The 14,747-nt window shown below is 45.3% G+C and overlaps 1 protein-coding gene across 1 annotated transcript in view; it reads right to left on the bottom strand.

The window, feature by feature from the left end:
* The window catches only part of rasa2 (RAS p21 protein activator 2), a 196,659-nt gene that overhangs the window by 103,715 nt on the left and 78,197 nt on the right, over positions 1-14,747 (bottom strand). Inside the window, exon 6 of the mRNA XM_084332855.1 lies at positions 10,562-10,645. Within this exon, the coding sequence (XP_084188981.1) occupies positions 10,562-10,645 (84 nt within the window). The remainder of the gene's footprint in view (positions 1-10,561; positions 10,646-14,747) is intronic.

The raw sequence follows: 14,747 nt of genomic DNA, 5'->3' as shown, positions 1-14,747 counted from the left end.
TAGGGCCAGCCGACGTCGAAAACATTGAGTGTGTTTGAGGTTATACAGCTTTTAACGCAGTCGCAAGCTATAGCCGCAGGGAGGACTAGGATACTGTCAACGCTCGTTCACAGACATCTTTGGTTGGAGCAGTCTTCCTTTGAGGAGGAGAAAAGGCTTCTCCTCCTCAGGGCTCCCCTCTCCGCAGAGGGACTCTTTGATGTTTCCGCAGGAGCGCAGGCGGTATTTGACCTAGGCCCCACACCACGCAGCCAGAGGTGAGGGCACGGCCTCACCAGCGACTGTCGGGCTCGCTCAGGGGGTTCCGTCCTGGCAGGACGGTTACGGCGCTGTCCGTGATGCGCCTGCTCGGTATGATGGCATCTGCTCACTATGTGGTCCCTCTTGGCCTCCTATTTATGAGGAGGGTACAGAGGTGGTTTTCCAGTATGAAAATAGACCTGGTGAGAGGCAAGTGGAAGCGACTGAAGGTTCCTGTGTCAGTACTGGGGGATCTCGACCACTGGGGGAGGACTGGTACCCTTACCAGCGGGATCTCCATGGGCAGCAGGCTATCACACGTCATGGTCTTCACCGACGCCTCCCTCACGGGATGGGGGGGGGATGTGTCGGACCAACGCAGTAGGGGGCAGCTGGACTTACCATGCTGCCCGGTCTGCACTGCATATCAATGTGTTGGAATTGAAGGCGGCCCTTCTGGTCCTCAAGCAGTTCGGCCACCTGGTGGCCACCTGGCTATGGGCGTCTCTCAATCTGCGCAGCCTGAGGGCGCTCTACATCCCTGGCAAGGAGAATGTGGGCGCAGATGTGATGTCGCGGGGCGGTCCTCATCCCGACAAGTGGGGACTACATCCAGACAGTCAGACAGGTCTGGGACCGCTTCGGGGAGGCCTCGTGGATCTGTTTGCGAGCAGACAGTCTCACCAGTGCCCCTTGTGGTTCTCGGTCAGTCGGGGGGACAATCCTCCCCTGGGGGTGGATGCCTTCTTGATGTATCCGTGGCCGCCCGGTATTCTGGATGCGTTACCCCCCATACACCAGATAGCTCAGCTGTTGGAGCGGGTACGTCGGGAGCGCAGGACTTTGATCACGCCGGACCGGGGCATGGCTGTGTGGTTCCCGGTCCTGATCCGGGGCGAGACGGCCTCTGCCGCCCTGTTAGCCTCCTCTGTGCTGCGGCCTCCTGGTCCTCCCCGGGTCCCTTCGTTAAGTTTTACCTCGTGGACATGACTGGGGGTTCTGTCTCCCAGGCGGTTCTGAGGTCTGGGACCCCTCCTGCATCCCGCCATTTGGTGGGCTAGCAGGGGTGTGTGGGTGTGTGCCAAGGGGTGCTGTGTCACACGTGGTCCCGCCTGTGCTGTGCGTTTTCAGGGGTGTCTGGTTCCCCCTTTTTCGCACTTTGGTAGAGTCGACTGCCTCCCCCCCTTCGTTAGGACGGGCGGGTGGACGGGACTCCCCTCCTCCCAGGTTGGGGCTTACGGGCCCTCAGGGGGTACACTTGTCGGGCCACGTGTCTGCTCTGCCCCATATCTCATAATGGCGAAGAGCGAGACGCGATTGGCCAGTATGCTAATACAACGAAAGGTTATCCTATAACCTAGTTATATGAATACTGGCTGAGCGTCTCGCTCTAAGCGCCCTGAGGTCCCTTGGATGGGTTTTCAGTAGGGATGCACCGAATGGGAAATTCTTGGCCAAAACCGATAACGAAAATAGGAAACAGTTGGCCGAAAACCGAATGCCGAAAGGCCGAAAATGATTAATATAAATATATATATATGTGTTTTTTTTTTTTTTAGCTACCTGATTATGGCAAAAGACATGATTAAGGCTAAACTTAACTTAAATAATATTAATAATCACTATTATGGGCCCATAAAACATTTATTCAGCACTTTTGAATGCATACATTAATTCCAGACTGTTAAGACTAAAAGACTACAACGATTGATGACGACTTCCTGTCCTCGCATTTCCATTTTCGGTTTAACGATACATTTTCAACAACGGATTGCTGCTAATTAAACACTTGTGTTGTGTAGTATGAACTCGTCATAACGTTAACATTACTCAGTGTCCACTGTTGCTGCCACCGTTGCGTCGCAGGTGGATGGTACACCGTTAGCGCCGTAGCTAATCCGCTCCTAGACTACTGATAGCAGTACCGTTAACGTCGGAGCTGATCAATACTCCGGTTTTTTCTAATTTAGTTTAGAACCGGGTTTCGGGGGGCATCCCTACTCCCAAGAGGAGTTAGTTGTCACAGGCTGTAGAATGCAGGAAGAGCTGCCAAGCTGCTCACGTTACATGTTGCGCATGCTACCATAGATATCTATGATGCTACCGGTATGTCTGTAGTCGCGTTTTGATGACGTCATCACAACAACACGTTATTTCAAGTTTCAAGTTTCTTTAATAGTAGTCATACAGAAGTACAGAATACTTTCATACAAAATGCTTCTTACTGTTATGCTCCAGAGACTGTGCTAGACAAGATAGTATCAAATAACATAGTATAGCATGTAATTTAGAAGTAGAAAATGAGGTCACAGTGTTCAGTATAGACATATGTACAATGTTCGATGCAGAATAGACGTAACTGAGTTACCATATAATATACAATACTATGCAGTGTACTAATGTACCGTACTATATAGTGCAAAGCAGAAATGGGATGAGGTACAATTTAGAGTAAGGTGTACGAGTTGTAGTGCAATCCTTCATCAATAAATATAAAGTGTGGGGAGTGGGTGCTACAGTGTGTTTGTTTAAAGTGGGTGTGTGCTATAAAGTGTGTGGAGTGGGTGCTACAGTGTGTTTGTTTAAAGTGAGTGTGTGCGTGTGGATGTGTGTGCTATGTGCGTTTGATGGTTGTTGTTGTGTAGTGTTCATTGTTCGTTTAGCAGCCTGATGGCCTGGTTTGACTTTCGGTCATATATTTTCGGTGCTTTCGGCCGAAAGCCGAAAGAGCCTTTTTAACCATTTTCGGCCGATAATTTTCGGTAGCAGAATCTTCGGTGCATCCCTAGTTTTCAGTGTTGGAAATCTTTCTGAGGAAGGTGTAGTGTGACCATGTCCGGCATCATATAGTGGGACGCAGGGGCGTGGCCTGGTCACGTGCATGTGAGTGCATTTGTTGTTTCGTGAGCAGATTATGTGCTAGGAGATAAGAGATATCTCATAATGGCGAAGAGCGAGACGCTCAGCCAGTATTCATATAACTAGGTTATAGGATAACCTTTCGTTATTGCAACATAGAAGTAACTTCCTAATCCAATACATTTTTAAGACCTATCAAAATCACATTCAAGACCTTTTTAAAAGTTTTTAAGACCCCGCAGGAACCCTGCATATGTACCCACCTCTATAGCAACTCTTCCACGTAAATACCACTCTGTGTACATTGCATTCTTATGGGTTTTATTTGTATTTTAAATTGTGGTACGAGTGTTATGTACGCACAACTCCCACCAGGAAAAAAATCATACACACATCCAGAGTGGCACAAAAATACAATAGAGGCTAAAAGTCCTACTAAGCTCTGCAGGAGTTTGTTATTGTTTATGGAAGCAAAGGCTTCCCTGCGGGCCATCTGGGCCTCGACCGCCGGCGGCCAACCGGCTGATGACAAAACACAATAAGCCTTGAACCTGTTCCGTCAGCTGGACCATCAGCTGGGATCACAGAACATGTTTTTCTCCTGGACAATATAATGGAAATGTGAGGTGTATTCATATACATAATTGAAGACTTTCGAGTTGTAGATGGGACTATGTGAAGCATTATGCATATTTCTTATGCGATCATAACTGTAAATAACAATAACAGCAACAGTCACCCTGTTCTTTATCAATAACACAAGATTCAGAAAAGAAAGTGACAGAGAATGTACGAATATGGTGACAAGCCTGGTAGGTGCCTGGCTAACTTGGCAAAAAAAAGGGCTGACACCCAAGTAATAGCCTCAATCTCGGACTCCAACGGGGTCAGGTCCTTTGACACCAAAACTATTAATAAAGAGTTTGCCTCTTTCTATGACCAACTCTATAGGACCGAACGACCCGACGGTGCTCTCTGACATGCAGGCTTTCTTCGCTGAATTACACCTCCCTAAAGTATCGAAAGATCAGAACTTGCTCCTCAACGCCCCAATTACGAAGGAAGAAGCTCTGGGCGCCCTTAAAGGCCAACTTGCATGTTGTATTTTTGTTCAATAAACAATGTGGACTAGGCCAACGGTGACTTTCATGAAGAAGGAAAAAAAAGTATTGAAATTGACCCAGTTTTAGCGTTTTTATCAAACATTTTGTCTGCCCAACACAATCACCACTCACATGGATATTTTAATCAATGGTTCATAACGTGCGCGTGTAATCGAAATGATGTCGTCACAACAGGTGACTGAGCTCTGGGAGTCACAGGCAGAAGTGGCAGGAACTGGAAGCAAGGAGCCTTCTTGTTACTTGTTACAGCAGGCAGAGAGCCTTGCTACTACTAGCCGAATGAAAATGTATCCGTTTCACTTAACAACACTATTGCTCCGTGATCATAGCCATCCATCTCTAAAGCTAACCACTATTTGTAAAAGCCACAACCACGTTACCATATTTGTAATAATGTAAATCATTGTGTCGTTGTACACATTGTGTATACACCGTTAGAAGCTAACATAGCTTAGCTTGGTAGCTATTGTGCTAACAACATATCCCGACGTCCAGCTCGCTAGCCGGCATGAACGCCCGAACCAAAATGGTTCTCTCCTCGCTGTACACCCCCGTCCCCACAAGTACCCTGCCAGGGAGCCCATGGACACGACAACAGCAGCAGCCATAAGGTGCTCGAGCCCATAACGCTAGTGGTACACGATAGCTATGAGCTAACTAACGCTACAAGCTCAAACACCCTACAACCACCACTATTGTCGCGTCCACAAGCTCCCCGGCAGAACACCCGCGAGGACAAAGGCACACAAAGAGGAGAGAACCACCCCAAATCGGGCACTCATGCCGGCCAACAAGCCAGACGCCGCAGCACGTTGTTAGCACAATAGTAGCCCACTCGGTGAATCACAGTCACTGACTGTGATGCACCGAGTGGGCCACCATTGATCAACATGCAGCGACGTGTAGCTTGCATGATGCGTGTGCAGTGCCACACAGGTCTGAGAAGAGGACCTGCACATGATTTTACTCGTTCCCCAAACTCCTCTACATGCCCCGATCTAAAATGGTTCACGACAGTAGACATAATGCTAACGTTAGCCAGCGCCATATATCCAGTAGTACTATGACCCGGACGGGCATAAGGCATACGTTTCCTGAAGTGACGTCACGGCCGTGCTAGCGTCTGATAAGCTTTTAGATTTGCTTGTGCATGTTATTCGTGCGTGCACCTTTTTAACCATTTGAGTGAAATTTCCGGCGTCAAATGGAAAATAAATAATTAAATTAGATACCAATGATGTAAACTACCCATAATTGCAGAGTAGGGTTTAACCTGCAAGTTGGCCTTTAAGGCTATGCCATCTGGTAAGGCTCCGGGCCCGTACGGTTTCGGATGAGAGTTTTATAAGGAATTCGGTCATATTCTTTTGGATCGCCTGCTGGCAATGCTTAATCACTCCGCTGAGGTGGGGATACTACCCCAGTCCCTACGGGAAGCTAATATTTGCCTTCTCCTTAAGAAGGGTAAATGCCCTGAAAAGTGTGCCTCATATAGGCCTATAGCCTTACTTAATTCGGACCAAAAGTTGCTTTCCAAGATCCTGTCCATGCGCCTGGAAAAAGTACTCCCTTTTATTATTAACGAAGATCAGACCGGTTTTATTAAGGGTAGGAACTCTACCGACAACATGAGACGGCTCCTCAATATCATCCAAATGACTCGTGAGACAGACCACCCGCGGTGGTTCCGTCTCTCGACGCAGAGAAGGCATTCGACCGTGTAGAATGGCCGTATTTATTTCTAACCCTCGCTGAATTTGGCTTAGGAGACACTTTTATTGACTGGGTCAAGGTTCTTTACAACTCGCGGATGTCGGCGGTCCTGACTAACGGACTTAGGTCTAACAACTTTCCCCTACAACGGGGGAACCCCCAGGGGGATCCTCTTAGCCCTTTACTATTTGACATGGCCATAGAACCACTCGCACAGGCCGTAAGGCAGTCAGCCGAGATCTCAGGTATTAGAGTGGGCGAGAGGGAGCACAAAATCACTCTTTACGGGGACGACGTGCTGATCTTTATATCTAAACCCGACTCTTCAATTCCATGTCTAACCCGCATGATTTCCACATTTGGAACCTTCTCAGGTTACAAAATTAACTTTTCCAAATCCGAAGCAATGCCACTTGGGACACTCAAATCCATTCCGATACTGCCTGAGCCCTTCCCATTTCGCTGGTCGCCCTCCGGCTTTGTTTACCTAGGAGTATTTGTGACACCCACCTATGATACATTGCTTAAGGCCAACTTTCCCCCCCTTTTAGACACCATAAGGGCAGACTTAGTTAGATGGGCCCCTTTACCGATCTCCTGGCTGGGTAGGATAGCCCTCGTCAAGATGAACGTACTCCCCAGACTGTTGTACCCTCTCCAAATGATCCTAGTACTGCTGACAAACAAGGTTATCAAGGTGCTAGAAAGCTGGCTAAGCTCATTCATTTGGAATGGGAAGAAACCGCGTCTGAAAATGGCCAAATTACAGATGGATGGTGAGGATGGGGGTCTAGACCTACCTAATATTAGACATTACCAGCTAGTAGCACACCTTAGGGTACTGGTTGGCTGGTTCAGATCAGACCCACTGTCTATCTGGCTGGACATTGAATCCTCGCAATCTAAGTCCCCCCTATGGAACCTACTATTTATCAAAGACTTTAAGTCTGTTAGGAAAATGTGCTCCAACCCCATCACACTATGTTCCGTCAAGGCCTGGAAGACTGTTCGTAAGGTGGAGGGCCAAGCCAAGCTGACCTCTCCTCTTACCCCGATCGTAGGCAATCCTGACTTTAAGCCAGACCGAATTGGCTGCGGCTTCAAGACCTGGCATAAGCAGGGCATAACTGATCTTGGCCACCCGTTTGATGGCCAGACCCTAATGTCCTTTGCACAGCTGCAGCAGTGGTATGGCCTATTGAAAGCGGAATTTTTTAGATACCTACAAATTAGGCAGTTTATCACCAAGGACACCTCACTTTTAACTGACATCTCCACCTCGCAGGTGGAGAAAGCCCTCTCCTTGCAGATCCCCAAAAAACAAATATCTATCTTCTATAGTACTCTGAACCTTAATTAATCTTTATCTTCCTATGTTACTAAACAGTCCTGGGAAAAAGACTTGGGACATAGAAATCGCAGATGCAGACTGGCAGGATGCATGGACCTACGCAAAAAAAATCTCTGTGTGCAACCGCACCAAGGCTATCCAAGTTAGAATCTTGCACCGCATTCATATTACACCCGCCCTTAAAAATGGATGGTAAAATGGATCCCAATACGTCCCCACTTTGCTTTAAATGCAAGATAGAGATTGGAAACCACGTCCACTGTTTTTGGACCCGTGTAAAGCTTCAGAGCTATTGGTCCGACATCGTAGAGGAACTATCGGACATATTTCACACCCCCATCGAGCAGGATCCCCTCTGCCTTTTGCTGGGCCTCCCAGATTTTCATATTGCCAATTTCAAACATAAGAGACTGTTCAATTTGTTGACATTTGCTGCTAGAAAGAACATCCTATTGTTTTGGATCAAGGATGAGGCCCCATCAAAGAGGTCATGGCACAATATCATAATGGAATGCATTCCCTGAGAGTATATTACGTGCATGCTGCATTCCAAGTTGGACACTTTTTATGAAATCTGGGACCCCCCATCTGTCACATATTGGACCTGCGCTATCCACCACTGTACTCGCCGGATTTCCCCATTACCAGTAACCTCCCAACGGACCACTGCTGCCATGTTTTGTCTGACTGTACTGGCATTGTTGCCAAGGGAATACACTGTCACATGCACACGTTCACACCACACATATGCACTCACACATAAAACATATACATAGGTAAGGCGCACGCACATATGAGTAGGTAGAACACACATATATATAGCATGCAAGATAATGCACGCACATGAGCCACATTTATTATATTATTTATTTATTTTATTTTCATTTTCTTATTTAATTTTTATTGTTTTACTTTCTTGTTTGCCTGTCTTGTGCTGTTATTACTGTTGTTAGTGTCATTATTATTGTTAATGGTATTGTATTGTGAAATTGTGAAATATGTCAGATAGTTCCTCTACGATGTCGGACCAATAGCTCTGAAGCTTTACACGGGTCCAAAAACAGTGGACGTGGTTTCCAATCTCCATCTTGCATTTAAAGCAAAGTGGGGACATATTGGGATCCATTTTACCATCCATTTTTACCTGTGGAACAAATTACCTGCCGTCATCAGGTGCGCCTGCTCTGTCGAAGCTTTTAAATCCCTGCTTAAGACTCATCTTTTCTCTCTCTCCTTCAACCTACCCTGATCTCACCTGGTCGGGGACTGACCTTTAGATTAATCTGTCTAGTTTAGTTATGGTACAGGGTGCTGCATGGTACTACGGGGTACTGCATGGTACTACATGGCACTACGGGGTACTACATGGTACTACATGGTACTACAGGGCACTACCGGGTACTACATGGCACTACAGGGTACAACAGGGCACTACAGGGTATTACATGGCACTACGGGGTACTACAGGGTACTACATGTCTGCTCTTTTGCAGCACCACAAACATGGGAACTCTCTAACTCTTCCCCCCTCCCCCCCTTCCCTCCCCCCTCCCCTCCCTCCCCCATCTCTCTGAGTGCCCGTCTCCTGGCGCTGACTAAGGTGATGATGCCTCGGGGTCTTGGCCAAGATTGTAGCGACTGCTCTACATGCACCTCCGAGGCCTTGGATCAGTTATTTACCATCGTCTGTCCGTGTTCCTGTCAACTGATTAACAGCATTAACAGACTGTTAACAGATTAACAGTCAACGCGGTTTCATTGCTGGGTTAAGTACTTCTATTCTATTCACATAATATGCTTACTTCATATATCTACTCCATTCACATATATGCTTACCACTTGTATCTATTGCTATGTCCGCCCACTACAATCACATGAGCTGTCTAACGCCTGTCCTGTCTCCCTGTCCCCCTATGACTTGCTGTCCTGGAGTGCTGACCGGAGTGTCGGACATCCCGTGATGAAGGCCGGGAGGTTGCGACCCCCTCTGCGTGCCCCCCTGTCTCCGGAGGTCTCGTAGTGGTGACCGGAGTGCCGGACGTCCCGCGATGATGTCGGGGAGTTCGCGACCCTCTCTGCGCCGCCCCCTATCTCCCTGTCTCCGGCTGTCCCTGAGCAATGACCGGAGTGTTGAATGTCCCGTGACTAAGACGGGGAGGACGTGACCCTCTTTGCGCCGCCCCTGTGCCTCAAATAGATCCGCTATCAGCTCTATCTTTAATCTTTCAAAATGTTCAGTTGCTATCGCCATTTGCTTTATCTTTAATCTTTCAAAATGTTCAGTTGCTATTGCATGCACTCATCTGTGTTTCACTACACACATGAGTGCATGCTTACCAACTGTCCGTCTGCAACACTACTATCTCCAACATCTAAGAAGGAAGATCCCCCCTTGAATGGCCCTTCTAAGGTTTCTCTCCTCCACACTGCCTGTGGAGCTTTTTTCCCCTATTGTTAGGTTTTAGTGAGTTTTTCCTTACCTTCGCGTGGGGTATGTCTGGGAGTGCTTGCATTCTTTAATTTTTAATTTAAATTTTTTGCATTTATCTAAAAATGTTTGGACCTTATGGTGTTCTTGTTCTGTTCTTGACTTATTGTTATGTTTTCTTCTTGACTTGTTTAAAGAAGACCTGTTGTCGGGCCTTATAAATAAATTTGATGTCTTGTTCTATGTTGAAAATTGAAAATAAAAACATTTATAAAAAAAATTAAATTAAAATGTTTTTGCTTATTGTGGGATGTTAATCTCATGCATATAATTTATTTTCAGCTTCAGATGCTTCAGTTGATTTGTTTTCGTGCAGCCTCTCTGAGCACAGCGTTGTCCTTACACCACTCAGCTAGATGTGACTGATGGGCCAATCAGAGTAACCCGAGTACATTATGCAATATCTTCAAGGAAGCACATTGGTTATCTGAAATGCTCTTGATTCTGTTGATATCCAGAGGATAGTGATCAAAGGGCTTTAGAACATTTACCTACTCTTACAGACACCAGTATGACTACCACTATAGTATCTTGTTACATCACTACATATTATGTTACATCAACATACCATTAAAAAAAATTAAAAAATTAAAATGCAATGACATTGAAAAACACGATTTTCATTGTACTGAATCTTTAACAAGGGCAGCAACACAAGACAGAAACGGGAGAAAAATAATAATACTAATACGCAGAATAACAGAACATGCCCTGCAGCAAATATGCACCAACAGACTGGCACTACAAGCTCACTGTGTGCTTCAGAAAGACTGGCAAGAGATTTACCTGGCAGGGCCGACGAGTGAGACCGTGGCGTAGGCGTCGCAGTTCTGTCCACTTATCAAAGGCAAACCCTGGCATTCTATTATCCTGGAGAGGCACAAAACAAATGGTAAATGGACTGCATTTATATAGAACTTTTATCCAAAGCACAACTTCACACACCGATGGCAGAGGCGACCATGCAAGGTGCCAACCTGCTCAACGGGAGCTGTTAGGGGTTAAGCGTCTGGCTCAACGACACTTCGCCACGCTGCCATGAGGAGCTGGAATCTAACCGGGGTACCTTCCGATTACCAGGTGACTGCTCTACCTCCTGAGCCACTGTAACATTGCAACAAGGAGGAGAAATACTACACAATCACATTAAAATACTGAGAACACATCGAAGAACTGACTTAATGAGTGACAAGCATGAATCCGCAATACAGTAGTCTCCAGTTCCCGACGCTTACTCTAGTGTAGAAGAAAGAGTGGTGCCTTCCAGCCCGGTCATTCTACCACTGGGGTGCTGTTTGTACCAACGACCACCAGCGTTTATGAAAGCTGTCCTGTTGTAATTAACGTACAAGTTGTTAAGTTGGGCGAGTTCTGTCCTGTTGCATTTGAAAAGTCACTACAGTAGTTGCTCTGAAGCGCTGACATCAGGGTGTGCATTTCAACCTGGAGACTACGGTAGTTGCGACCGTGTATGTGTACACACACACACACACACACACACACACACACTCCATGCCAACTTTCAGCCTCCTAAGATGAAAACTGTGGCCGCTAGAGGGTGGGTACAAAAAGAGGAGAGAACAGGTCCCCTCAAAAGACAGCAAAGTTGGTTCACAATTCGTTTTCAGCTCCCTTCACTTCAAGAAATACATTTAAAAGAGATCAAAAGCATAATTTTGTTTATTCTCTCATTTCATAATCTCAGAACCTTGTCTGTTGTATTTGACATATGTTACCATTACATACGTTACGTATAGTTTTGTAAATTGTTTCACTGGGATTGATTTCACCTTCCTGTAAATTCTGCAGTGCGCTAATGAAAATAATTCCTAAAGGCAACATACATATAAAAATAAACTAGTGATGTAGCTTACATCACAAATGGGGGGGGGGGGGGGGGGGGGTAGACTCTAAAGAGACCGTACCACGAGATGTGCTTATTTCATGAATGAAAACAGCACTACCCATGTGCTGATGAAAGTCTGGTGCTGCGACCTGGTCTCAGGAGCCTGTGCCTCATCCAAGTGTGTGACACGGTTCCTCCAGGGACTTCAGCCAGTGTTTCAGGTGACAACATGGACTGTAGCCCCAAACAGGATGTGGCTGATTAGAGGCTGAGCCAGCCGACAGGGAGTGAGAATGAAGCCATCCGATCACTAAATGAGGTCAGACAGCGAGCAGTAAGGGAGTAGTGAGCGGAGGCTTGTGTCATCATTTGACTGGGTGTCATGACTACTTCATCGCTCCCTGTAGCCTCAACCTCTCTCTCTCCCTCTTAACCAGGTGACGGATAACACTGCATGCATAGACATTTGTTTTCAGCCCAGTCCAGCCCATAGGTGCAGTGGGCTGCATGCCACTGAATTGGTTCAAATTAGTCTTTATGAAGTTGAGGAGCAATAGCGTTGAGACTATTTTTCTTTTTTTCCTCATATTATTGTAAGGGTTGATTAAATATGTGTAATTGAGTAAGGGGCAGTCAAAATATGATTTTTCTTCTCCTTGCTCCTTAAATATGTTTTTCTTTTATGGAACCGTGCATTACCAAGAATGGAACAATTAAAAATGTAATTAAAATGTACCGGTAATTTTACGAGGACAGTCATTTTGACAGCCTTTTCCCTTCACCTTCTGAACACGATGCTGACGTAAAAAGGCCTGCTGGGTGCATTGAAACCAAGAGATCGGATGTCAAGCCTCTGCCAAATGACATCCCTACAGGCCAACCAGTTCCTGTGTGTGGTTGCATGTGTGTGTGGTTACGTGTGTGAGAGTGAGAGAGAGTGTGTGTGTGTCTATGTTTAAGACCTCGTAATCATTTCAGATATTGAGAAATTATGTTATGTGCGGAAAAAACCCACCCGTGCGTGTGTTCGTACGTGAATGCGTGTGTGAGGTTGTAGGTGGTTAGCAGGTGACGGCACTAGCGAGCGTCCGAGTGACTGCAGCAGCCAACCGCAACGGTTGCAGAGCGAGGAGCGCTCGCTAGCTTCCTGCCGAGATGCCATCACTTCCTCCTCACAAGCTTGATTACAGAGTATGAATGGAGGCGCAAAAACATCCACTGACTGACACAGAATGAAACCTAGACACACACACACATCCTCTTGGTACCGCTGTACTTGTGAGTGAGGTCATTCACAATTCATTTATTCAAGGTATAGAGGAAATTGTTAATGAGTTTAATGAGTATTTTGTTAATGTAGGCCCTAACTTGGCTAAGGAAATTGACCTCCCTACGGAGGGTGAAACTTAGTCTGATTCACCATCAAACAGCAACTCAATGGGCCTCATTCAACAATACTCTTATTATTTTTCTTATATTCTTGCTTACCTGTCTGTTAAGAGACCAATAAGAAAAGCCACCGCCACATTCATCAAGCCGTTCTTAATGTCGAAATCTGTGCGTACCCAGAAGATTTGCATGATGAATCCCACTCATTCTTAAACTCAAAAGCGCGTTCGCGCAAAATTAATTTGCATACAGACACACCCACCATCTCCTTATAAGGCGAATGAGGCGGGTGTAAAACAGCAGAGTTTCGCCATCTGATCCCCGTCTGATATATTCAACAGGAAGCGTTTTGCGATCTCAAAATGACACACACACGTCTCACGACTCAGTGCATGTGTGTGTGTTCCTGTGGGTCGCTCATCGCATGTGTGTGTGTGTTAATCTGATGACAAATAAAGACTTATACTTGTACTTATACGTACTGTATAGTGTGAAATAAATCGTTCCAGCAAAGTAGGCTTCGTCAATACTGAACGACTGTATACTGATATATATATATGCCGCTGATCCATATGCTTCTGAAAATACCGGAAATACCGGATCCGTCACCGGTCATCTCTCTCTGAAATGTCCGTGGCTAAAACTCTGAGTGCGCTCAGAACTTTAGGTGTGGAGCAGAGTTTTGATTGATTGAACATTGTATTAACAGATTGCAGAATTGGTACAATACAGTACAGCTCAATACACACAATTGTTAAGGAGATGCAGACCAGAGAAAGACTTTAGTCTTGTTTACATCAGGGTCCCCCATTTTCAATTCATCATAACATACATGACATACAGATAGACAGTACTGCTACATCTATACAGAGAAGAGAGGAGAGGTTGTAAATATGCGTTATATGCGTACGGCCTGGGCAGCCAGCATCTAACTGTTCTAACAGCAATCAGAAGCAGAACGCACGCAATAAGTTATAATAATAACTATTGAAAGGTTCTGCATGGGTTTATAAAGTCGTATTTGGGGGTACTGTATTTGGGGGCAATTGACCAATGGTTTGCTTTCAACCCATGAACTCCTTCCTCTCTCACCATTTTATATATATTTTTTTATTTTATCTACTAAAACTGTATTGTATTATATTGTTTGTTTTGTAAAGTGTCTTTGAGAATTAGGAAAAGCGCTATATAAATCGTATCCATTATTATTATGAATGGTAGGCTTTTTTAAATGTTTCTCATCTGGGTAAGAGTTTCTTATCTGGGTAAGAGTGCTCTCGACCACTCTTAGAATTTGGTCTTGCCTGAGAGAAAAGCAACAATAAGAAAACATTGCTGAATCCCAGGTAAGAACAAAATAAGAGGAAATGCTAGTTAAGAACAAAATCTGTTCTTATAACGCTTCATGAATGAGGCCCAATGTTCCTTGGTGGTGTTTGTGAGAGTGATGTGCTAGAAGTGGTTAGAAAGTTTAAGAAAAAAAAATCTACTGATAGTAATACTATTGTCATGTCAACTATAAAAGAAGTATTTGAATGTGTCCTCAAACCATTCACTTATAACAAATCCTTTTTAACTGGTATGTTTCCTGATGAAATGAAAATGGCCAAGGTGGTTAAATTCTTTTTCAAAGTGGTGACGTGACATACATACTATATCATATATCATTGCTACCTCAATTTTCAAAGATACTCTAAAGATTATTTGTAAATAGACTTGATGGCTTTATTGAAAGAT

Source organism: Notolepis coatsorum, assembly GCF_963971535.1.
Source record: "Notolepis coatsorum genome assembly, chromosome: 1".
In the NCBI taxonomy this organism is placed as follows: domain Eukaryota; kingdom Metazoa; phylum Chordata; class Actinopteri; order Aulopiformes; family Paralepididae; genus Notolepis; species Notolepis coatsorum.
The sequence above is the reverse complement of the archived record's forward strand: the minus strand, read 5'-3'. Positions and strand labels throughout refer to the sequence as shown.